This window comes from Seriola lalandi, unplaced genomic scaffold (assembly GCF_002814215.2).
Source record: "Seriola lalandi dorsalis isolate HSWRI2012SDOR001 ecotype SW California unplaced genomic scaffold, Sedor1 jcf7180002054336, whole genome shotgun sequence".
Lineage (NCBI taxonomy): Eukaryota > Metazoa > Chordata > Actinopteri > Carangiformes > Carangidae > Seriola > Seriola lalandi.
Window position 1 is genome coordinate 751,853 of NW_019524889.1, and position 25,289 is coordinate 777,141.

Here is a 25,289-nt window from a genome sequence, read left to right on the forward strand (position 1 = left end):
GGCAAGACATTTCACCTCCCGCAAGACTTGACAGCTCAACAAGAGGTAATGCATGATTTAATAGTGTCCCTTACTACCAATACAAAAGAGCGAGGTAAGAAGAAAAAGACGTCCTAAATGTGACAGAACTTGTGAAAGAAAATGTGAAAGAACTTCAGCAATCATCCAAGGATGAGGAGAGCACCTTTTATTATCTTCCAAAAATTCTAATAGGATATATTCCAAGGATACAGAGTTCTCATCAAAGCCTCTGAAAACAGTCCTAAGCTGATGAAAAATCTCAGAGATGATGTTTTCATTGTGGAGAGCACATGACTTCCAGAAAAGGCCTAAGTGCAAAAACAAGTGCAACTGTACGGGGGCTGGAGTTGACTTGAGGACATCACTCTCCTCCTACATCACCCTGCTCTGAATTGTTTGCATCACATCACATTGTTGAATGTCGAGATTCGAAGCTAAATGTAGAAAAGAAAAACAATTAGATTAAGTTTTTTTTGTGCGTTTTTGAGAAATAAACGAATTTAAGTCTGAATAAAAGACAAGATTATCCATGTTTTGGAATAATGTGCAACAGCTTTACTAAAGAGCAGAAGAGCCTCAGGCCTCAGTCTCTCCATCATTTATCTATTAAAGTAGTTAAAAAGATAAAAAGCTGCTAAAGATTAAGCCACGTGACCAAGCTGATTGGCCCTTATGAATGGCAGGTGCGGACACTTTTGCACAGCGCCGCGTTGCTGGGTGCGTATGTACTTGCTCCTGAACGAGCGCATCTGCATGTGAGCGTGCGTGTCAGTCGCTGAGCCTCTGGGAGACTCATTTTTACTGTGCTCTGCTGATACGAAGCATGTGTTCTCACATCGCACGCAAAGGAAGAAGAAAGCACAGTTTGCCAGAATAACAAGCGTCTTCCACATCAGGCACTGTTAAGCCTCTCAAGCCATCCTCTGTCAGACTCCTCTCACCCTCTCACTCTGACAAAGCCCAGGTCACTTGGAGGTATCTTGAGCGTGACCTCAGCAATAAGAGGCGTGATCTTTCAATCATTCTGCAATATTCAGCTGCCTCATGCCAGATATTCTGAGCCATCAGTCAGGTGAACAATAACGCGAACATGTCGAGGCGGAGCAGGCGAGGACGCATCTTGTTATCCTGTTTTCATCCCGTAATTTTTTTTTTTTTTTTTTTACCAGACATTTACTGTTGCATCTCCCAGGGAAACTAAACTGCTCAGTTGATTTATAAATTCCACACAAAGGGCTTTTTTAAAGATGATAGGAGGTGTGGAGGGGGTTGTCTGTCTTCCTTGAGGGCAGTTTGATGGAAGATAATTGCATTCCTCAGCACAAATGTTTCCATACAATCTTAATGCTGGCTATAGATTTTAGAATAGCTGTGTGATTTACCTGCCTCAACTATCTCTCATGCAGAAATAAATGAAAACCAGAGTCACGGCGGTTCGTTACGATCCTGCCCTGGAATGTTTTAGTCATGGGTACAATCGTGGAGCCTATTTAAAGCTGTAATTCTGATGACTCCAAATTCCTCTGCTTTACTACTGTTGGTCTCCAAGGACTATCAAAACCTACCTTTATGAGTTCTGTATGCTGTTATTTCAGTAGATAACACCAGTACATTTTATCCATTATCTGTACTAAAAGCTAAGACTGCAGGTGCTGACAGGGCCTTTGCATTATTGGGGTTTTAAAATCCTCAATAGTTTGGGTAAAAAACAGTAAGTGGACACTTAAGCATCACGCAACTGTTATCTTTTTGGTTTTTTTTGTGTAACCCAGACCCCTTTCCGCTGTTTTTACTATAACTGACACATGACACTGACAAGCTACACCACACACATACATAGTATAACTCTGAGGTGGAAACTCTAAAAGGAGATGGAACCAGGGAGCCAGACACAGGAGCCAGGACTCCTCATGTAGAGCAAACCCACCGTGCTTCCTGCAGACATGCCGAGGTCACAACCTGACATGCACACATGTTGTTAGCAGGGACATCCCAGATAGTACATCAGAGGCTGCCGGGCAAGTTTAGCAGACAAACATTTTACACTGTCAATTCAGACCGGCTGGGTTTGTGCTGAGAAACAATTACTTTTTTATACTTTTGAATGTCATTCAAATACTGACAAGATCATTGAGTTTGTGGTCTCAGTCTTGAGGGAATACTGCCTCCAAAAGTTGTCAATATTAAAATCAAAATCCCATAAATTTGGAATATCACAAATTAAAAAAGGATGACCTTTTAATATCAGAAATGTGATTAGCGTAAATGTAAAATGCAACTTCAGTAATAACTGAACCATGCATAATGTTCTACTTTTGTCAAAACAAGCAAAGAAATCTACCTCTTGTCTTTTATGTGACATGACTGAAATCTTCACACTTAGATGTTAGATGACAGTTAGATGAGCATTTAGTACTATCTACATGCTCTGGTTAGACGCAAGAGGTCGTGTTAATAGGGGTGTAAATGGATGAAACACGGGGTCAGTAGCCTTGACACATTCCTCTTCAGTGGAAAATAACCCTAGAGACACACATAGACACACACACACACACAGGGCATGACCTTCGGCCTTTGCCCTGCAGGGAGTCTTTCATAGTGGAGACACCTCAGAAACAGCTGGTCAGGCTCTCACTCATGGGAAACCAAAAAATTGGGGGACACATACTATGTTTGCAGCGGTGAAGCTGGCTAAGAGTTTTTCCTCCTCTCGTAATCATTGTTTTTAATATAATATGATGACTACATTCGAGTCGCAAGGATAGGTCATTCTTTTTGATTAGAGATTACATTGAAGTAGAACTGAATTCATTAAAGCACAATTCTTAACGACGTCAAGACAAAACGAATAATCCACTGGACTTGACGATGCATCACTACTCAGCCAAGAGGCCTCTTCAGTTCTTCAGTGGGTCATTCAGTTTGTCTTGATTTGTCTGGAGCTACTGTATTTCACACAGCAGCATTTTCATACCTGGTCTCAAAACAGAGGCAGCAACTGCAAATAGAATCTGGTCCCGTCACTCTCATCTGGTATGCTTGTAATTACAAATGCAGCATTCCCAAATATAAAAACAGTAACTACACGGAGGGCACATACTGGTGCAAGGCTGACACTACATACAAAACATTTAAAAATTGTTGGCCATTTCCCTGAAGCTCAAAGACAAGAAAGTTAATATAACAAAACTCTATCACGACAATCTGTCGGTATCTCCTGTATAATTCTACAGTGGCTACAACCATAATTGTCTCAGCTTCATCACATTTAACATAATTTTCTCAATTTCCTTTTAAGAATTTAGAAGAACGTCTACAACGGGCTTTGAAAAGTGACATCCTTGTTAATCTTTGGTAAAATGATTATCCTGACTCGATTAGTAAACTGGCGTCTCTGTCTCAGGAGCAATTTTGGATCAAAAGGCATCTTGCTCACTTCCTGGTTGATTCATCAGCAGACCCATTAGTGTGTTGTGCTGCTGAGACAACTACCATGATCACTGGAGTCATACACTTCTACTTTATGTAGAATTCTGTTTGGCTCATGATACACACACTATCTATATTTGCACTTCTAATGCTACCGTCCTCTCAGTTTAACCCTGTGGGCTCATATTCCTGAGAAGAACAGTCCACCAGATGCTCTCTACTGCATCTTCAGATGTGTGCTAATTTATCTGCAACATGCTACCATAACTCAGCGACTGCTCGTTCATGCTACTGCAAAGAACATGCTAGATTTACAACTGTGTATGTGCGTGTGTGCGTAAGTGTGTGTATGTGTGCGTGCGTGCGCGCCTGCGTCTCAGAATAGGAGGGAGGGGAGGGGCTGTTGTACAACTGGAGTGATCCTAAAAGTCTGTGCAGCTCCACAGAGGCATGCCTGGGATTCCAGAAGTGTCACCAGGGGAGCATCTTTCGTGTGGTCTTATCTTCCCCCGGGAGAAGTGATACAAACACACAGACACACACAAACATCAGTTGGTGCGCTTTAAGAAGTGCTTTTTAGCGGCGGAGGTGCGGCGTGCGGGAAAGCTCCAGGGGGTTTGGCTGGCTGATCTGTTAAAATGTGGACAGTGCTGGAGAAGGCTTGCCATCAACAGCCATAGTTAGGGAGGGCGTGGAGCTGGGATGGGAGATACAGAATTCAGAGACCACCCGCTTCACATTCGGGCTAAAGCAGCCTGGTGTTTTAAGTGTGTTTTTTTATTTATTTATTTATTTATTTTTTATGATTTATCAGACAACGAACATTAAATAGAAGAGGGACAACATTTAAGAAGCTCCTGTTTTTTTCTATTCTAGTTTGTTTGACCTCATTATTCCCTCTCCTCCCTGGGGTATATAACACAATGACACCCTCTGCCCATCTGTGCAGCCCCAGCCAGAGCTGGCGCACAGATAAGCACAAAGATATAATCTTGTCAATGTGATTTCAGTAGATTTAATATTTCATCACTTAACGGTACATTCACCAAATTACTTTCACTGCCATAATGCCACAACATAATCCACACTTGATTAGTGAATACCCTCAGCATGAAAACAATTTGAAAATAGCTGCGATGGAATGGACAACAAACAGGCTGTCAAAAACAGAGTGTAGAACTGTTGTTTCCTACACTGTAATAGTTTCAATGTCGCGCGTGAAACTGGTGCATTTTTGATCCAACTTTTTGACTCTGCATGTTTTGACAGCATTGTCATACAATCACAAGCATAACCTAACTTATCACCATAGTTTCTTTACATCTTGGCCATGTTAAGAGAAACAAATAATAACACCATGCTGGTAAACTAGAGCAACTCATCACTTGTGTCATTTCTCTTTCCTGACTTTCCGATCTTTCTCTGCTGTACAGTATTAAAAGTATAAAAAGACCAGTCACAATCTCTATATCAAAGAATAAAAGAAACAGAACAAGCCTGCCCTAATGTAGAAATATTGTTTGTTTCCATAAGCAGAGGAGCAAGAAAATGACTTTTGTCCTACACATTATGTCCTTACTCATGTGTGATTCATAATCGAAGCACCTACCCAGATCCAGCAGCCAGAACTTGCAGTTGTCAGAGTGTCCTCCCTGTGCTGAATCCATGGAGCAAAACGGGTTAAGAGACACTAAGGACTCGATTCCACGGGCCATGTCAGTAAAATATCATGCCTCTGGAAGTCTGACTTGAAATATCCCCTCACACCATCTCCACAGGTATGGAGACGCTGACTTCAATCTCCTATGCAAAACCTCAAATACTTTTTGAAACGACTTATAGTTAAAAGCAGGAAAAATTCTGCTGTAACTACGCTGCCGAAATTCCTCGGAGAGAAGGTGCGAAGTCCTGGGTGAGGAAAATGAAAAAGTCAAATGCAGCATTAGAGAGTAGGATGTTTTTTTCTCTCTCTCCTCTCTTTGTAGCTCCCTCCCTCCCTCTCTCATGAGTGGGCTGCCGTGAGGATATTGGGCAAGCCTCCACTGTGCCTCTCCTGTTCCAGAGGGACGTCTGGAAACATGCAGCACATCTACCGTACTACCCTTTGTAGAGGCACCCACTCAGTTTGTGTGGGCGGGTGCATATTTAACAGGCATTAGGATGCATACAACTTGGGCAGTATGCTTAGAACAAATATAGACTTGGTTATAAAATCCAACAAAAAGTGAACAGCAAAATGCTCAGTGGAAAAAAAAAAAAAAAAAATCTGTGTCATATTCTGCAGAATTTGGAATCTCCAATGGGAGTTTTTTCAGGAGCAAGAGTTTTGTAAGGTAATACAAAACACTTCATCTTACAATGTCCCTCTGCACATCAGGCAGTCCAGAGCAGTTCGATGCACAATGATCTCCCTGTTTAACTGTGAGTGTGTGTTTTTTTGTGTGTGTGTTTGTGTGTGTGTGTGTGTGTGTGAGTCTCCCTGGGCTCTAAAGACACTCTTTCCTGTAAGAACACGCACACACATGCACTTACACTGGCCTGTACTTACTCTCTGCTCTTTACAGATTCCTTTTATCAATACTGTTATTAAGTTGGCACCTTTGTATTTATTTCATTCTCAGAGGCAGCCTGCAAGTTTTAACTGATTTGCTAAAGGGGGGGATTCCAGTAATCAAACTGAAAATGTGAACAGCATGCAGATGAAAGTGACTTAAGCCTGATTTAACAGGAGTGTGTAGGTTTGCACAACTTTCTGCAGCTAATTGAAAAACACATGATTTGAGTTAACATGTAGAAAACGCACACACTGAGCATATACTGTACATGTTAACTACTACATCAGATAAACAGAGCAGACATCCAGCTACACACACATGCTAATTTTACTCCATGTGAACCATTCACATTCAATTCTATTTAATTCTGTTAATCCAGACACAGGCATCGGCCCCCAACAGTTAATTATTCCTGGTTGTGAGGCACAGCAGGAGAAGGGGGGATTTCCTGGACAAGACTCTAATCCCCTAGACCGTCACCCTTCACAATTTTGGACAAAGTGGCCTACATGGTTGGTCAGTAAACTCAAAAGGCTAACGAAATAGCAGAGACTTTTTTTGTCATCCTTGTCTTCCTCCTCCTCAGCAACAGCCTTTTTTTTTTTTTGACCACAGCAACCCCTGCTGTGAGAAGCTCCTTTTCATCACTCCCTCTGTCCACACAAACACACACATACAAACAGTGAGGGCTGGTTATGCGAAACCAAGACACCAAGGAAAGACAGATACAAACAAGAGGCTCTGTGAAGCAACAGAGATGAGAAACACTGACGCTGGAGGTAAAGGGAAAAAAAAAAAGTGGATTCTAGCCTTCTTCCTCTACTACTGTAGTAAATCATTCAGCTAATTCCGAAGCTGGGAGTTCCTGCATGTACTGTCCAAGCATCCTATAATTTTAAATACAAATGCAGACCTTTCTCATGCCAATTACAAAGACGCTGCCAGCAAAATATTTGTATGCTATATTACCATAGAAACGAGGCGCTTTCACCCACTCTTTCAGATTAAAGAGGGGAAAGCACAAACAGAAACTTCTGTCAAGACATGATGACAGTTGCTCATAACTCCAACCAGTGAGGATCAGGTCTGTGTACAGAGCTGTTTCCTCTCACTTCTTCAGCTATATTATATATAACAGCTCACAAGAGTGGAACTGGACAGCACCAAGTTCTGACATGATCCACACACCTACTGGATGACCTAGTGGCCACCTATCAGGCATTTGTCAGGAGAATTTGATCCAAATACTGTAATTACTGAACTGTATTGCATTATAAAGAGGCGTGTCTGTTGTTTAGAATACCCTCATTGATTTGAATGGGGTGGACAAAATGACAGGAACGCCTATCAACATAATGCAGGGCAGTTCAGCAGCACCACAGACTATATTCTCCAAAATTATTGCACAGTTCAATCAACACCTGTTTAACACAGTTTCAACAAAAAACAAACATTGTAGGATTTATTGCAGGACTGTAGCACTGGACTGCATTAGTTCTAGTTAGGTGTTCCTAATAAACTGTTAACTGAGTGTGTACAGACTAGTGAATGTACAATGTACGATGTGCGTGCGTGCGTGCGTGCGTGCGTGCGTGCGTGCGTGCGTGCGTGCGTGTGTGTGTGTAGAAAAATTCCCACATTTCTAACAATAATGTATTGTGTTTATAATTATGATGCAGTCAATTTTCTGGCAGGACATGATTCAGCAATATTTCTGTTACTGTAACCAGAGCTGGCGTGATGTTAACTCACAAACACTGTGTGGAAAAAACCTTGGGAACCACGTCACTGACTGCTCTAAATAAGGACCTTTGGGTACGAAACAGATGCAGGTTGTGACATCATATCCTCCAGGGTTGCACCCTAACAAAGCAGGTTTTCATGTTTTTAACAATGCAGGGACATGTGGCTGCATGTCTAAGACAAAATAAGGGTTTTTGAAAATAATGAGATCTGTGGATGTCAACAGTGCTGGGAATTCAAAGGTTGAAATTATTTTAAGATAATTAAAAGAGAGCTGTGCCTCAAGCGGGCTTTCCACAGTTGCATAGCAACATCTAGAAATACATGTACATGCATCCCCAAGCAGCCGTCTAATGAGAAGAGAAGGTTCTACAGGTCACCAATGGTATGTTTGCAAACAAGAAATACATCCTATTAGCTTTACCTTATCTACTAAGTGTCTATATGTGGATGGATGTGGCAAGCAGCTGTTTGTGTGAGATAAGATGATTCTGCAGGCCCCCTCTGCTGTTTCCAAACATGATATTCCAATTAGCTTTTCTTAATGTTCTGAAATGTCCAGATGTGCCTCAGAATGGGAAAATAACTCCCAATCCACCTGTCGATCTGGGTATAAAAATCTGAGGAAACATTCTACTCCTACCTTTGTGGTTGAAGAGCCCCTCCATCTCCATGGAGGACCTGGAGTGAGCAATACAGAGCATGGAGCAGGGTACGATGCCCTCCTGGGCTGGGGAGCGGTCTGTTGTCCGCACCAAGCACCAGTCCGGCTTGTCGTGGAGTCGCTCCAGAACCTCCACAGTCTGGCCTCTGCGCACTGTCAGCTCCCCACTGCTGCTGCCATTACTGGCCACAAAGTCATGGATCACCACTGTCAACTCACAGCCTCCGGACAGCTGAAACAGAAGGAGGGAAGAACAGAAATGTGTAAAAGCATGTTGATGTTGATCAGTAAATAAATGATGTTTTTTCATTTTATTTGTACTGTTCACATGTTTGCATAAAGCATGGATTCAGTCTCGACACATCACGCAGTGAGGATAAATTATAATCAACAGGTCATAAATAAACAATGTGAAACTAAGTAAGTTTGTGTGTAGTGATGAACTGTGATTTCATTTGTTGATAAAGAGCTAAACTGACTGAGGAGGAATGAGAATCCTGTTGGAAAACTGATTTTCTAAGCACATAGCCTCCAGCCATTGAAATATGTGCAGCCAGTGTGCAGTCATAATTAGGACTGAAACACTACATAAAAGAGTGACTTATAATAGCTACTGCTCATATGTATCTCATCCAGCCAGTAAATGATCATCAGCTCACAGGATAAGTCAGTGTTGTATCCTGCACTATTTCCTCTTATTTCTCCTGCATTTAGTCTTAACACAAATACTACAGGTTACAGCACTATAAGTACATGGTCATTCAGTGAAATTAATTCTGACATTATTAAACTGAATTAATGGGCAAAGCAAATATTCCCACACAGCATTCTATTGCTAACATCACAGGCACTCAAGCAGTACTGATAAGTCAGAGTGTACAGGCACTGATGACTGGTGACTCATTCGAGCACAGCTGAACAGAACGTCACTCTGACGTTCTGACTCTAATTAATGTCTATGGAAAGAAAAGCAATATGAGATAGAGGTGGAACAAGGTGGAATTAGTCATTCTGCTCACGGGTTTCTCTCAAAGGCATTTCCATTCATCATGTGACTGAGAACGCAGCTGCTTGTTGCTATTAATGCCTCAGTGTCTTAGAGAAGTGTGGTGCGCTCTGAGTACCAGAACACCAGAGGGTGCATACATTCTGTTACTGTACAGACATCAAATACAAAAGCATGTATAGTTTGTGCAAACTGCAAATGTAAACAATAAACGTCCGATAATGTGTAGCTTCTCTCTGTTGTACATCTGTCATACGTAAGCAACAACCTTTTTCAATTTCATGTGTTTCAAGTCCCTAATTCTTCCATAATCACCAGCAAGTTTGCAACTTGTAAGCTTATATTTTTACTATAAGAAAGCATTTCAGTTCAGGTACACCAAGGTAAATTCGCAAAGAAAAACTAACAAGAATTTTGTGCGAGGAAACCTTGATGATTTCAATCATCTCTTGAGCATCTATGTTGAACATGATTTTAGCGGCAGATGAACAAAGTCTTATCCATAACAAAACAAGTTATACCATTAGACATACAGGTAATAATATCCATTGACCCATTAGCCCAAACACATTCACACATTTCATGCCTTCAAAGGTTTACTACTGCTTCAAATGTATTCTTTATTTATAGTGTTGACACTTCTACGGTGTTACATGTTCATAACTGAAACAGATTGCATGAATAATTTCAAAGATGTTCTCTGTGTAAATGTCACAATGTTTTTTTTTTTTTTTTGTTTGCTTTCAAATATCACCAAGCACATTATTTGCAACATACCCTTTGGTAGTGTGGTAAAGCCAGAGAGCTGAGGAGCTGAGAAACGGGATGTGAGCTCCTGTTCTCCAGCCTGTGCATTGTTTTCCACTCCCTCATTGTGAGAGAAGTCCCAGAGAGCTAGAAAACTCTACAGAGCAGTCTGATTCCTACAGCAATCCACTAAGATTGTTCTCAATCTCTATGACAAGATGCTCTCTAGATAAAGATAAGTAAAATTGTAAATCTATGTATTTTTCAATGGAGTATCACCACTGGGAAAACAGTGCCAGGTTATTAAAATTCTGATCCGTTCGGATAACCCAAGGCTCGTAGAAAAATCGCTGACATCCACTGAAACAGTCAACAGCACTCTTCTGTGGGTGCTTACAATCAGACTACTGAAGCTCAAATGATTCCCTATTGGCTGTCTCTTCCCCGGAGCGGTGCAGTTAATCCATCCTTGTCTTTAAACAGCTGTCTCCACAATTTAGCTCACTATTGTCCATTTATCAAGAAAAAATACACCCGAAAATTAGAGGAAAAAAAAAAACCACTGTGATTTGCCCGATTCCTTCAACAGCTTGAAGCAAAGTGTGAGATCGATGACTGCGAGGACTTAAAACTGTGCTCTCCTGTCTGGCATACAGACGAGCATCCTCTGTGAAGAGAGTGTGGGAGGCTGAAGCTGCTGACACACAAGTCAGTCACTAAAGCACACACACACACACAGACACACACCAACACAAACACACCACTGTCACTGCCTCTTGAATGAGAGGTCTAACAGAGAGTCCTCACAGAGAGAGAGACAGAGAGAGGCATTCAGAAGGTGAGGATGAGACCAGAGAAAATTTGTATTTGCATGCGTGTGTGTGTTACTGTGTGTTTTGATGTTTGATGCATGTGTGTGTGTCCTAAACGGAGGGAACAACTAGTAATTAATGAGTGTATGTGATCGTTTTGACACAAGTGCATATTCACATGCACACACAGGTTTTTATGATACTGAGCCGAGCTTTGCACTAACAGCAAATACGCTAAGCTAATTTTCGTATTTTCCTAATTACAGCAGTAGTGTGTGAAAATAATTGACCTCATTTACAAATCCAATGCTGCTGTTTATAATTAGTACGACATAAAAGTATAGAATTCTTTTTTTTATATCTGTGTGTGCTGGTGTGTGTGTGTGTGTGTGTGCACGTTAGCTTTACAGTTGCTCATACTGAGCGTAGGAGGACAGGCCTTCTGTGGTGCTATTTACCAGATATAACCATGGCCGACTGTCCCTGTTCCCAGTGAGATAAGGTTGCCTTTCTCTCACACGCACACACACGCACGTGCACATAAACAAACACACACACGGTTGCACTCGCACAGAAACATACACACACACACACGCACACACATGCAGCTTTAAAGCTCTGTCAGATGGACTGTCTTCATCCTAACACCAATAAACAATTTCACAGGAAACAACTTACAGAGAGTTGCTCGCATCTACCCAGACTGCAGCTTCTGACGGTCATGTCATTGTGTGACGGTGTGATATGGATGTACTGACTGAATGAACTGACCAGTGTCACATGAAAAACTGAAACAACACTGCAAAAGTTGCCCTTTTTACATCACTATGATTGGAGATTGTTTTTTGTGTGTATGTGTGTGTGTGTTTGTGTGCACAATCCTACCTTGTCACTGTCCAGTGTGTTCTGGGATGTACGTGAGGCAATGGAGATGGTGTCCGGTTGGCTGCTGGCGTCTCCTTGGCTGTCTAGTTCCTCCCCGTCCCTGCAGGCAAACAATATCATTACGGTCATTTAATCACCGTTATTAGTAATCATAACGTTTTAAATATTTTACATATATTACTGGAAATACTGATTATTGAGTTGATGTACTGTAACAGCCTGGAGATGTTTTGCTCTGTAGTGTCACTTTTTTTTTTTTTGCATTCCAGCTCATTCAAGCTGCTGTGTTTAATATTCATTATTGGAAAACTGATTGGAACTGTTTTTAATTTTATTACCGAATTTATTTTCAAATATTTGTTGCATATACAAGCTAAAATAACTAACATTTAATCTCATTAGCAACATTAACAAAGTTCAGAGTAATACACTGTTAACTTACCGTCTGCCTTTATGTTTAGCTGTGGTGGCTTTAGGGATGTGGATGGGCTCCTTCAGAGCTCCACGCAGGTGCACAGTTCGCTCCTGGATGACCTCCCGAATATGTTTGATCCAGTCCTGCTTGTTCTCAATACTTGAAGCCTTGGATACAACACATGACTTGGTCAGATAAATGTTACATTTAAAAATTCTGCCGCAGCATGTGCAGCTGTTAAGTCAGCAGCATAGTCTGGTCTTTTTTCATATAAAGACCAAGACAGAACATTAAATCACCAACAAGGCACAGCAAAGAAAAATAAAAGGCAGCTGACCAGTTCACTTGGCTCGAATGAATGAATTGTGGACCAATAACACAGTATCAAGTCTCATTTGGCAATTATAGTTCTGTCAGATCCCACACAAGTGCTTTGATCCCTGCAATCTTGTACTTGAGTCACATGTCCATATGCAGAAACAATGTGAAATGACGACACTGCCTCCACTTAGAGTGTCACAGAGACACTATAGACAGCCTTGTGTCAGCCTTGTGTTTATTTACGTCACTCAGTCATTGTAGACACTGTATTTAGCATATGACTACCCTTGTCTGTGTCCCCTCTTCCTTCTTCACCTAGCAACCAGCAGCACCAAGGCTGCTGTGGCACCATGTTACATAAGGCACAGATTAAGACAGTCATCAACAGTTATGTAATAAGCCAGGCAGCTGCACAGCAAACATTCACACATCGTAACACGTACACCTGGAGACAAATGTTTCTGTCCTTCTCTCTATCATTCTCAAATCAAACATATAAGCTGTATCCATACACACACCCTGAATAAAACATTGCTTCTGGCTCACTGCGAGAGAGCGACCAAGTTGCTTGTGAGGTTGGATTATGACCCATCAACTGCTAAGCTAATATGTCCGTGTGATGATGAGTGAATAAGTACCAGAAAGTAACACTCCACCCCCAACAGGGAGTGAACTTTCTTGGCTGAACAGAAGGAACTCTGGAGGATTTAATGTGGGTGGACTACAGACACGGAGTGACTCTTCCTCTTTATGTGTGAACAACTTGACCGCTCCTGCGGAAGAGGAATCATGTGGGCTCTTTTTTACATTTAGTACAGTACCAGAAGTGGAACTCAAGCTCCTGATGAAGCAAATATGTTTTGGTTCTTCATTCTTACTTGATCATTTATATTAGATTAGATACTGTTATAAAATATTCAAATTTCTTAATTCAAAATATGAACGCAGGGACAAAAAGTTAGCCCTTTATCTGCAGAAATAAAATGAGCATCTTGATACCTTGAGGACGATCTTGTTGTCTGAGGTCGGGGTCCTGCCCACCCACAGGGCAAACTTACAAGGATCTCCCTCCACATGTTCTGTCACTCCAAGCTCTGATGTCTGAGGAGGTGAAAAACATGACAGTAATTTTAGATGATACATAAACAAAAAAATGAAATGATGAGTGACAGCTTGTAATCCAAACTAGAATTAACGCCTCGCGGCTGTATGTCTCCACCAATCCGCCCATTTGCAGGAAATATGGTCACAATCTCTCCTTCCTGAGTCACAGCATTGAATAGTGGCCAGAATTGTTTTTGCTAAAGGTTATGATGTGACAGTAAAATTCAGCTCTCACCATTTGGATATAAAATGTCATCACTTATATCCTTTTAGACATTTGTATAAAATTGTGTCATAATTAGCATGTGAGTTATAGTGAGTGTTTTGTGAGGTCACGTTGATCTTGACCTTTGACCTGTGCCCACCAAAATCAAATAATTTCATCTCTGAGTCCAAGTGGACAGAGGGACCGGGGTACAACACGAAAACATAATGCCGGACCCGGCTGTTGTCAGCGTTGAGGCATAATAAAAATAATGTGCGCCATAGAGGCAGTGTACTCAACTCCTCCAAAAACCTGAGATGACTCAAGAAATAGTCAGACAAATTGTGAAACATGTGCTACAACTATAGGCCATCAGCATACAGAAATGTTCAGCTATAATCCAATGTCATCATGTTATGATTGTGATTGTAATCTCATAACATTGTATCCTGGAGTTGGCCAGCCCCAGTAACTTTCACTGTCCATCTAATTTTCTTCTCAGCTGTCTTAACCAGTACAAAAACTACTTACACTCTATTAAAGAAACAACCGAGTCTGAGTACATAAAACAGCACATTACTTACAAACAGCTTGCTCTTGTAGAGGTATTTGCTGCGCCCGTTGGAGTCTTTGACTTCTTTGCTGAAGACGAGGGACATTTCGAAGAGGAAGAGGTGTCGGTCACGACCCTTACGAATAAGAGTCTTGGGATCCCAGACCTGGAAGGACTCCTGGAGTATCAACTCTCCCTGGGAGTCAATGTTCCCATCAAAACCTGAAAAAGTGAAGTGAGAGGATGGAGAGAGATTCAGGGGTCTTTGTATGTGCGTACTCGATGTACAGACATGATTGTGGGCGGCAAATGGAGTGAAGCTGAGTGAAGTTATGTCTGACTCAGTCTGTCTGAGTAACTTGTGCTGAAAGTGAAAGTTTAGTCAATGGCAACATCAGAGAAGAACACGCCCAGTGAACAGGTGTACAAGTGTATATCAAAAAACATAACAAACATAGAGTTAGATTTCATGAACAGCAAAGTTGTGTGTATATGTCTATGTGTATGTCTGTGTGTATATACACCCACCATCCAGCATAGAGAGATGCATGGCATCATTAGCTTTCTTGGGGACACTAAGCATCACTTCAAGACCATCCTTGATCTCTCCTTTCCCCTCCTCACAGCACGTTAACAATTCCTACAACAAAAGCACACACACACACACACACACATATATACACTCGAAAGGTGCAGGACAAATGTCATCTTTGTGACAGTAATAATGTATGTGTTTCTGGAATATGACTAAACCAGATTTCCTTTCTTTCATATAGACTGTGTGTAAATGCATTCTATACCTTGAGAAGAAGCTGGTACTTAGTGATTCTCTGGACTGGTTTGATCAGGTAAGAAGAAATGGAGTTGGCAAGACGATGCCTTTGCTGAATTTCCTGGAAAACCAAAAGATAGAAGCATGTTACACATGCATCACAAGCATACTATGAAAGCTCACAGAAAAAAAAAACAAACAGCAACAGCCAGGTTAGAATATTGAACATCTGTCTCTATTCCCTGGTGTTGTATTTAGTCTAAAGAAACAGATGTACCAGGTGCAGACATTACATGATATGAGACATCACTCAGTCCAAAAGTAAAATCCCACATCAAGCAGTACTGGTAGTTACTTACATCAAAGTAGGGTCCAGCGTGCTCCAGGATGAGCTGAGTGGAGTCAGGCTTATTCTTACAGTAGTTCACATACATCTGGAATTTATCAGCCTGAGCAGAAGAAACAGCATCAGTACTGAACTCACAAGACATCAAGAGTCCTGGTTTCTCAACAATTTCCTAAGAAAAAAATGTATGATATTCTTCTGGCCTACTGTACTGTATATGTTTTGGTATTTAACCTTAATATACACTGAATCACACAAGAAAAAAATGATGATGAAAACAGAACAAATCAAAACGGCGTTGGCAGAAATTTGTAGTTGCTGAGGTACAGGAACTCAAACACAGCTCAGGAACAGAAATATGAGCTGATACATGTATATAAAAGTTAGAACTCTTACCCAAGTCACAAAACAATGGCCGACATCCTCTGGAAGCTGCTCATACTTCTCCAACTCCTTCAGGAAGATACTGTACAGAGACAGAAGGATTTATAGAAGGAACAATTAGAAGCAGTAACAAACGTTGCACAGTCACTAGTCCTGATGACTCGTCCTGAGTGCTTGATAACTCCTCTACTGACTTGTGATGAAACTCGTAGAGATCCTGCATGTTCCCAAAGATGATGTGTTCCTTGTTGACAATACCAGGAGGAATCTCCTCCACACCGCTGGTCATCTCCCACAGGTACGTCTGCGCACACACACACACACACACACACACACACACACACACACACACACACACACACACATACACACATACACACACACCACAGCGTAACTAATTAAATACCTAGAAATCTCTCTGTGCCAACTCATCTGCTTTAAGAGCATCCAATCATCACATTAAATATCTCAACAGATCATTTAGGACAGAGATAAAAACATTTAAACATTTTAAATAATCACAGCAGGGGCAATGAAAATGGTTAAATTTGTCTAAACAGTCAATTCACTCAAAGTCAGGAGATGCCTAGTTGTGTGCACTTTGTGGCATCAGTCAAATGAGTGTCTTATGAGTGGTCGGTAAAATACTTACATCCATACATTCCCGTAGGTCTCTGACGTAAGCTTTCTCTGTTTGAATCAGCTCGGCCATTATAAATCTGAAGAGACGAGGGCAGACAGTGATAGACATGGTCAGGTGCTGCAGTTGATCAAATATGAATAAAAAAGAAACTGTGGTAGCATTTCCCTCTGCTTTACCGTTTCTATATTCAATGTATAACTGGTAAGAGTTATATACATATACAACATGATGTGATTATTAAGCTTTTGCAGCAAACACTTCAAAGCACAGTTTCTGTATGTGGATGCATTGAAACTCCCTCCTTTGTGAATCTCTCTCATAATAAACCATTTAAAACTAATTACCACAGATATCCCATACAGCATCAGGAACACTGAAACATTCTGTGATAAAGGCACATTACTGCTCTGCGTCTTCTCACACGCACCATAAACCCCCTCTCCATTTGTTCACACAGACGATTGGGTGAGAAGATTTCCGTGTTCACTACGATGTGCTCATGTTTGCTGGGTAAACTGACATTCAACGCCATGTTATCACTACCCTCGCAATTTGAGGTGGAAGCCCTGCTGAAGCTATGAAATGTTAATCAGACTGAAAAATAATGTGTTTTCATATGTTGCTGGAAATGACTGAATTATTCATGCAGGCATTTTTCCAGATCTGCGTAGGAAACCTGTGATGCTGAACATCAGGCGGTCATCAGGAGATAGAATGCCAGCGAAATGTGTGTTACACTTACTCTTTCCTTCGCGCTGATTTCCTCTTTTCCTCATTGAGCTCATGGGCAGCATCCCTCAACTTGACCTCTGACCCTGGAGCACTGGCTGGGATTATGTCCAATTGCAGGTCTTTACTCTGCAAACACAGGAGACAACGGTTGTTATGGGGTGCAGAACAGGCATGGTGTTCAGTAGTCGACACACCAATGTCTGATATATTTGCTTTCTCTGAGCACCGGTTCATTAAAATGAACCGTTGGGAGATGTTTAAATAAGAACCTGCAGAGATAGAAGCTCTCTACAGCTGACCACCTGGTGCAAGCTCAAACTACAATAAAATTAAAACCCAGGGGAGTTCATATAATGAAATTCATCACATGAAACACGATTTTGTTTAAATCCTAGACCAGAAATGCTCGAGGCCAAGGTTCAATCCTTATTACTTTAAACTCTGCCAGGCATATATGGTATCCGTGGCTGTATCTGTCTTTCAGTCTTTCATTATACAGCATCAACCCAAGGTTCTAATACCTACACATTAGGTATTCTTCTGTATTCATCTTTGATTTTTTTCAGAGGTTGAGTACTCACAGCCTTGTTTGAGTCGGAAGAAATGCCAAGCGCCGTTTCCAGGCAGGTTCGGTATTTGTCCATGCGGAGTGAGAAGTCCCTGTACCGCTTGTCCACTGAGGACACCCATTTCTTTATCTCCAGGGCATGGGCGTGGCCCTTGTCACAAAACCCATCCGCCAGCTGGATCAACAGCTTTACCCTCTCTTTGGTTTGCTGTCAATAGAGAGACATTTAGGGAGGGGATAGAGAGAGGAGAGAGATGGCCATAGAGAGGCAGCGGCGGCAGAGGAAAGGTAGATAAGAGAGAGAGAGAGGGAGAGAGAGAGAGTTAGGAATCAGGGTGTTGCTTGATGGACACAATAGCTTGTTCTCTAACACAATAACAGTGACACAGCAAAGAGGAATCAGGACAATACACTGCCTAGGGAATGGGCCTCACAGCGGAGCGCAGGACTGTGCAAACATACACACAACAAGCAGATCAACAGGCACGAAAATACGCACATCTCTCAGTGTACTTTTCCACCGTCACAGATCCACAAACAAACATGAAATAACACACACACCTTTGCTGTGATCTGGAAGTCTTCATGCTCTTTCAGCAGCTCCTGTGTGTGGTGAATGCTGGAGCCGGTGGATGTGTGTGTGGACAGGTAAAACTCCCCAGTGTCATGGATCCACTCCAGGGCCTGAGGAAACAACCAATCACAAGTGAGAACATTGACACTACAGGGATTTTAGTTACACAATTTGACACAGTCTCTATTAACTATCCAAATCTGATGACCTGGTACAAGCTAGTACACTAGAAACATATCATCCAAATCCTCCAAGCCTATCCAGTGGGACATTTGGTCAAATTTGTACTGATCTGCATTTGATATAACATTTTCCACTGTACAGTTTACCTCTAAGAAATCTTTTATATTGTCCCCAAAACATATTCATTGAAATTCAGGACTAGGACCGCTGACATCCATTTACTTTTAGAAACAACAGTGACACAGAATTAGATCTTTGTGACACATGCTAGATAACGTGTGTTTCCACCTCTCAAAAGTTTCCCTTCATTATACATGTCTAGTTTCCAAAGGTCATGCTTAGTTTCTATTCTTTTGAAAGTCTTTGTACTTTATAACTGGGCCTGCAGGTGAAACCTCCCTGACCTGCAGTGGCAGAACTGGTCCAGTCAAACTGTGAGACCAGAAAACATTTGGGCCCTGGGGATAAAACCTGGATCGCCCTAAAATAGCCATGTCCTAAAAATATCTATGATGTCATCTGATGTTAATGGTTAAGCGCATTGCTGTTTGCCTGCACTGTGCTATCCAAATACCACAAGAGGGAGCCAAGTGTCTTGTATTTAAACAGCCTTAGATCTGGCACACAAAGATAGAGTTAAGAGTTAAGACCACAGATTCTAACTTGCTTCAAAGTCATGTAAAAAAAAAAAAAAAAAAACACTCCAGATGTCAGCTGAGTCTGTGGAGTGTGAGGAGATCCTTGCTAACTCCATCCATCCCACAGGTCTTCGTGTCTTTGAACAATGGCTGATCTAAGACTTGTTTGATTGAAAAATATTGAGTGTTCTTGTGACTTGACCTTTTACCCTTACCGATCCTCACTGTAGCTCAGATCTTTAGCTCTTCTAAAACACAGAAAAGCTTTACAATCAAAATCCCAGAGGTTGAAATGTTCAGCACTGCCTGAGGGGAAAATGAGTGGTTGGAGACATATGTTTTGACGATGCTCTGTAATAAACGTAGTGTTTAAGTTTACTGTGCCACATAATGATAGCTGTCCTTAAGACTGTCATTGTTGCACATGGCTGCCAGCTTACATCACTTCCAGTATTTTTGAAATGTATCATTACTAAGAAAACACAGACTGCATGTTTTATATTTAAAAAGAGACAAAAAAAGATGGAAGTTGCAGCTGTATGCTGAGACAAGTTGCTGATTTAGTTCCAGTGCAAACAGGATCCATTCATCTAACAGGGAGAGATCTATTCCCACTGACTCTGTAGTCTCTAGTGAATCAAACGATACAATATGCTGATCCGAACAGCCGTATCTCCGAATTGTGCTTATTGCCAGTGCACAACAAAAAACATACAGATCCACACACACATAACCACACACCTGTTTGGCGCTGCGTTCAAACACTACATATTGCTGGCACTGGTCCAGCCTCCGCTTCCTCATGGTCCAGAAGTGAAGCACTCTGTTCTCTCTCTGCAGCAACTCATTCAGGATATCTGATGAAACAACGCAAGCACACAAAATAAATGTATTCAAGATGTTTATCACTGCACGGCAGCATTTGTACAGGAACATACTGAACACACACCTTAGTGTTAAATAAGTTAAATAAACTAATCAACATCTGTCATCATGAGATGCAGAAATGATGATGGTGATCATTACAACATCCACTTACTCTTAACCTGAGTCTCTGGAGCTTTGACGTGTGACAACATGCCCGGCATGTTGACGCTGTTTCTGTGCAGGTACTTCAAGAAGACATCAGCATTACGCCTGGCCAATGTACAGGCCTGTAAGTGCGCAGAAGGAGAACAGATGTCATTTGCAGGGTCAGTGTTAATATCACACTTCTGATGCAATATTGTAAATTAAACCATCATCTCGCTCACCTTGAGGAAGGCCTCTTTCTGCTCCAGATGTTTGCTGATCATGGGCGTGACATGGTCTGACTCACTGTTTGGGCCCAGTTTATCAGCACCACCGCACCAGTCTTCTTCTCTCTTGTACTCCTGCTCCAGGCTTTCCAACACACTGCACACCTGAGACATTGATAATTCAGTACATAAAAAAGAGAAGTGAGATGAAACACTAACCTTCATGCAACTGCAAATCCTTGAGAGTCATTTTTTAAACATGCTGTGAGACCGCGTTCCAGGTCCACTTATGTTCACAAGGGGGAATGTAGCATTAATTCACTCCTGTTCAAGATTATCTACCAAACTTTAAAGGGGCTATTTGTAAATTTTCTGTCATTGAACGTGGTCTCTTGCTGGGAGAAGGTGGTGGTGATTGTCGCTTGACGAAAGCTTCGGTCATTGTTGTATTTATAATACAAGATGTTATAATACGCCCTCTGAGCAGTGCTAGGTCTTCAGGCGGAATGGAGGCAACAGTGAGTCGCTATCTCAAGTTATGAGCCAGGCCGGGGCTAGCTGGTCAGCGTGCTAACTTAAGTAGAAAAATAGACGCGATGGAGACAAGAGTTAACATTGGTGTTGCTTTCACCGCTGGAGACAGCTATTGAGTAGAAAATGAATGAAGTTAATGCTAATGTTAGCTATGTAGCAATAGTAAAACTTACATACAGTATAGCTCCTTTAACACATATTTCAGTTGGTGGCACTCACTCCCACACACACACGCACACGCACACACACGCACACGCACACGCACAAAAGTACCTGTTCAGAGGTCTTGTAGAAGGCCACAGAAGCATTAACCAGCTTGAGTCTGTCCTCCATCTTCAGCATCAGCTGCTGCCAATGGTCTGCCACCTTCAAATGTTAAACAAAGTTTGTCATTAATAGCTTTACAGCTTAAAAACAGCTACTGTACTGCCTACATAAGATATTCTTGTCGACCTTTAGTGATGTGTAAATTTCTATGAGCATTACCTTTTCTGCACAATCTCTGATCATATCCATATCGTAGTGGTTGGCCTGGAGTAAGGCCTCAGCCTTCTGCTGTACCTGCAGTGCACTCTGATGGGTTTTCTACATGGGCATTAAGGTAGAGATAAACAATAACAAAGAGTTATATGAACCTCTGAATCAAAATGATTGCTTTGAAAATATGATCCCAGCTTCTGGTTGCCCCTGCAGGGCAGTTTAGTAGAGGGTGGAGGATTAGGGAGCAACAGAGCAAAGGTTAAATGAATAAAGATAGTGTCTGATTAGAGCCATGTCATAAAGATTGTCCTGGAGTGAGCACACTGGAGAGGAAATGAGATTTGGTGGGGATGGAAAAAAGGATAAGTGATTTTTGTTTTAGAGCAGTTAGCCTGAGAATTAGGCTTTTGCTCCTTGCTGGATTGACAGGAAGGAAAACAGAAGGAAATAAAGGATGAATGAAGTATTTCCTGCCAAGAGCTTCGGCCAGCGTTTACAAGACAAGAGGTTATAATACGCCTTTTGAGCAGCGCTACGTCTTCAGGGCAGAGGCTACAGTCACTATCGGACAGTGACTAAATGGACCGAGGGTAGATGGTAACATCCTAACTTCAGTAGAAGAAAAGACACGATAGAAACAAGAGTTCACGTGGGCTTAGTCCTAACCGTAGCGGCCATGGGTTCGAGTCTGACCCCTGCATTTCATGTCGATCTCCCACTATACTGTCGAAATGATGGAAAAAATGCTCAAAAATATAACTTAAAAAAAAAAAAAAATCTCACATAAGCAATAATCATAAACACAGCTTTCCTCTGAGTGTGCATCTTTGTGTATATGTGAGCCCTGTAGAAGTAGGTCAGGTACAGGCCTGCATTAAAATGAGCCAGGCTTGACAGAGTTCAAAGGAAATGCACCCTGCATAATCAGTGGTAAAGAGAGAAAGGAAATAAAGAAGAAAGGTAAGGAGAGAGAAGAAGGAGAGATATTAGTTATTCAAAATTCCATTTCATGTGTGACTTGTGAGGGGGGAGTACAGTTTTAGAGAGGCTAAAGGTTGAGGGCTGAAGGGATATGAAGCAGTACAGATGCTGAAGAGGAAATGAATCAAGACAAATGTGATGACAAGAATGAAGGAGGAAAAAGTGGGATCAGGATTTGCTTCTGGACTTGAATACAACTATATTTTAATGTCTGCAGCACTTACAAAGTACATGTATATAAACAGCATATTTGTATACATTTTCTTTTTTTCATTTACCTCTATTGCATGTTGGAATTGTTCATGTTCCTTCTGTAGCTGTTCAGCTTCTTGTAACGAACTGGCTGTGATCAGACCAGCGTTCAGCATGGACTCTCCATTACGGATCCAACCCAGCACCTACAACACACACACACACACACACACACACACACAGACCACACACAGGCACACAGAGAGTTTTCTTTTTACTCCTGCTTTTTTTTTTTTTTTTTTTTTTTTTTTTTAACAGACTGGAATTTAATTGCAGAAGGTCAGATGGTCAGTGGTTCAATACCCGGCTCCTCCAGTGCACATGTTTAAGTGTCCTTTGACAAGATACTGAACTGAAAAGAGTTATATGAATGTGTGTGTGAATGGATGAATGTGTGTAAAGTGCTTTGACTGGTAGATAAGACTACAAAAGCACTATATAAGTGCAGTCCATTAAGTTAGGCTATGAAAAAATCTTGATTAAATCAAACTCAAAAATAAAAATAAAGCAGTCACTTGCAAAAAAGGTGCAAGCCGTCCCCCAATTTGTTCCTCTCCAGCACTCTCTGTGATTTTGCATCCTATTTTCTTTCTTCCTCTCAGTCAGTCAGTCTCTACCTCCATCAGCTCTTAAACATTCTCTCTCGATGTGGCCCGGCTCTTGCCCTTCATCTGTCTCTTCTCATATATTTTCTTCATTGCGTCTTCACCCTTTACACCTCCTCACTCTGTTCCCATTTCAATCCCTTGACTCTCTTCAAAATCTCACCTTGCACGCATTTCCTTACCTCCCCACTTTATCTTCTCTCCCCTCTGCACATAATCGCTTCAGCTAACACACCCCATGCCTCTCAAGCACACGCTCCTAGATGAACTCAAAATCCCATTTGCTCATTGTTTTTTTGGCCTAGTTCTAGCCAAAGGGTAGTCTCTCAAAGACAACCCTCTCTCTCTCTCTGAATCAGCACGCACACCTGCTGTGTGGGTGACGGGCAGCAGTGCAACTGAAGCTTGGCTATAAAAGTGATGATGCAACGCAACTCTGACTCTTGTTTTTCAGCAGCTTCAACAGGGCTGATGTTTCCGTTGCATTTGCCGTGTCCTGAGGCAGAGTTCGTATGAGCGTTGGCTGCTGAATATCACAGGAGCTGTATGATGCAACTCTAATGGCTGAACAAACAGCAGCAATATCCGCAATAATGAGCACATATATGATTCATTGGTATGGTATGGCCTCCCATTAGATTTATATAATATATTTTAATATTTCATCAGGCCTTACATTGCTTTTATCTTTGTTATGACCCCTGCTCTATCCTTAATCCCTATTCTTAAACTGTGCCATTTCTTAATAACATACAGAGCACAGTCCTAACATGTAACTACCTCTGGGTTTGGGACATTTGAAGCCAAAAAAAAAAGAAAAAAAAGAGAAAACACACTAACAATAGTAACTGTAGTGAAGTGGTGATCTCTGCCCAAGACTGAAAGGCTTGGATATGTATAAATAAATCAGCAGCAGAAATATACAGGCTACAATTACCAGAGTATGGCTGTGTCCAACTTTAGTGTAATAAGGGTTGCAGTTATTTTCCCAGGATTCAGTGCAGGGGGTGTAATAGCAAAGCTTTCCCCAGGAAGGAATGGATGGCACATTGTAGAAAACTATACTGTAGATTATAAAGTGAGCTGCAGATCATTCAACTATATTTACTAGATTGAGAAAGAGAAGCCATCTCTTAAGACATTTCTCATTTACAAATCACTATTAGCTGCACAGACAGGCACAGCTTTCTGTAACAGGCCATAGCTGCATATATAGTGCTGCCTCTCTGTAGGCAGATGAGTAAAAATAACACCATAGCATCATATTGGCATGACACTATCATCACTGTCAGATCTGTTTAATCAACGTGATACCAGTATATCTTCTGAAATGTTTTGCTGCAGTACACTTTGGGTGTAATTTTGGTTATTTTAGTCTCAGTTACATGTCTGCCACCACTTTTGTCCATTTTTCATTAATTCTAGCACAAGCTGAGGCATAAAGCCTGTTGTTATTCGGCTGCATCACTATGATAACAGGCCTTGTTATGAAATTGGCTCCATGTTTGTTTTTGTTTTGCTTTGTAATATCAGTCGGCCACATCGCAAAAAAAAAAAAATCCACGCAATTTTCTTTGCTGTGATTGTATTCAACTGCTGAATGAATATTGGGAGGGAGTCGCGAGTTGACATGTTCTTCACTGACACAGCATTAAGCTAAAAAATTCTGTCTCTGTTCTTCCCCTATCAAGTCAGATTCTCTCTGGTCCATTTGTCTTCTTTAATGCTGAATTTCCAATTGTCTCCCTCTCTGTTTGAATCTTGGCTCAACATCCAACCGTACCGCTCCGTCTATTCCCCAAAGTCAGAGACAGATGCGGACAGATGAAATACCGTGAGTGAGAGAGAGAGAGAGAGATTGTTGACACAGGGTGAGTCATCTACCCATGGTCATGTACA

The 25,289-nt window shown here is 41.5% G+C and overlaps 1 protein-coding gene across 1 annotated transcript in view; it reads right to left on the bottom strand.

The window, feature by feature from the left end:
- triob (trio Rho guanine nucleotide exchange factor b) overlaps nt 1-25,289 on the bottom strand; it is a 105,945-nt gene that overhangs the window by 15,278 nt on the left and 65,378 nt on the right. Inside the window, exons 18-37 of the mRNA XM_023407475.2 lie at nt 22,812-22,931; nt 21,559-21,657; nt 21,346-21,438; nt 20,554-20,703; nt 20,340-20,454; nt 20,042-20,157; nt 18,467-18,589; nt 17,919-18,113; nt 17,348-17,463; nt 16,615-16,681; nt 16,157-16,266; nt 15,975-16,044; nt 15,592-15,681; nt 15,261-15,353; nt 14,989-15,100; nt 14,492-14,682; nt 13,598-13,699; nt 12,305-12,444; nt 11,863-11,962; nt 8,392-8,644 (exon numbers count right to left, since the gene is read on the bottom strand). Coding sequence (XP_023263243.1) covers nt 8,392-8,644; nt 11,863-11,962; nt 12,305-12,444; nt 13,598-13,699; nt 14,492-14,682; nt 14,989-15,100; nt 15,261-15,353; nt 15,592-15,681; nt 15,975-16,044; nt 16,157-16,266; nt 16,615-16,681; nt 17,348-17,463; nt 17,919-18,113; nt 18,467-18,589; nt 20,042-20,157; nt 20,340-20,454; nt 20,554-20,703; nt 21,346-21,438; nt 21,559-21,657; nt 22,812-22,931 — 2,455 coding nt within the window. The remainder of the gene's footprint in view (nt 1-8,391; nt 8,645-11,862; nt 11,963-12,304; nt 12,445-13,597; nt 13,700-14,491; nt 14,683-14,988; nt 15,101-15,260; nt 15,354-15,591; nt 15,682-15,974; nt 16,045-16,156; nt 16,267-16,614; nt 16,682-17,347; nt 17,464-17,918; nt 18,114-18,466; nt 18,590-20,041; nt 20,158-20,339; nt 20,455-20,553; nt 20,704-21,345; nt 21,439-21,558; nt 21,658-22,811; nt 22,932-25,289) is intronic.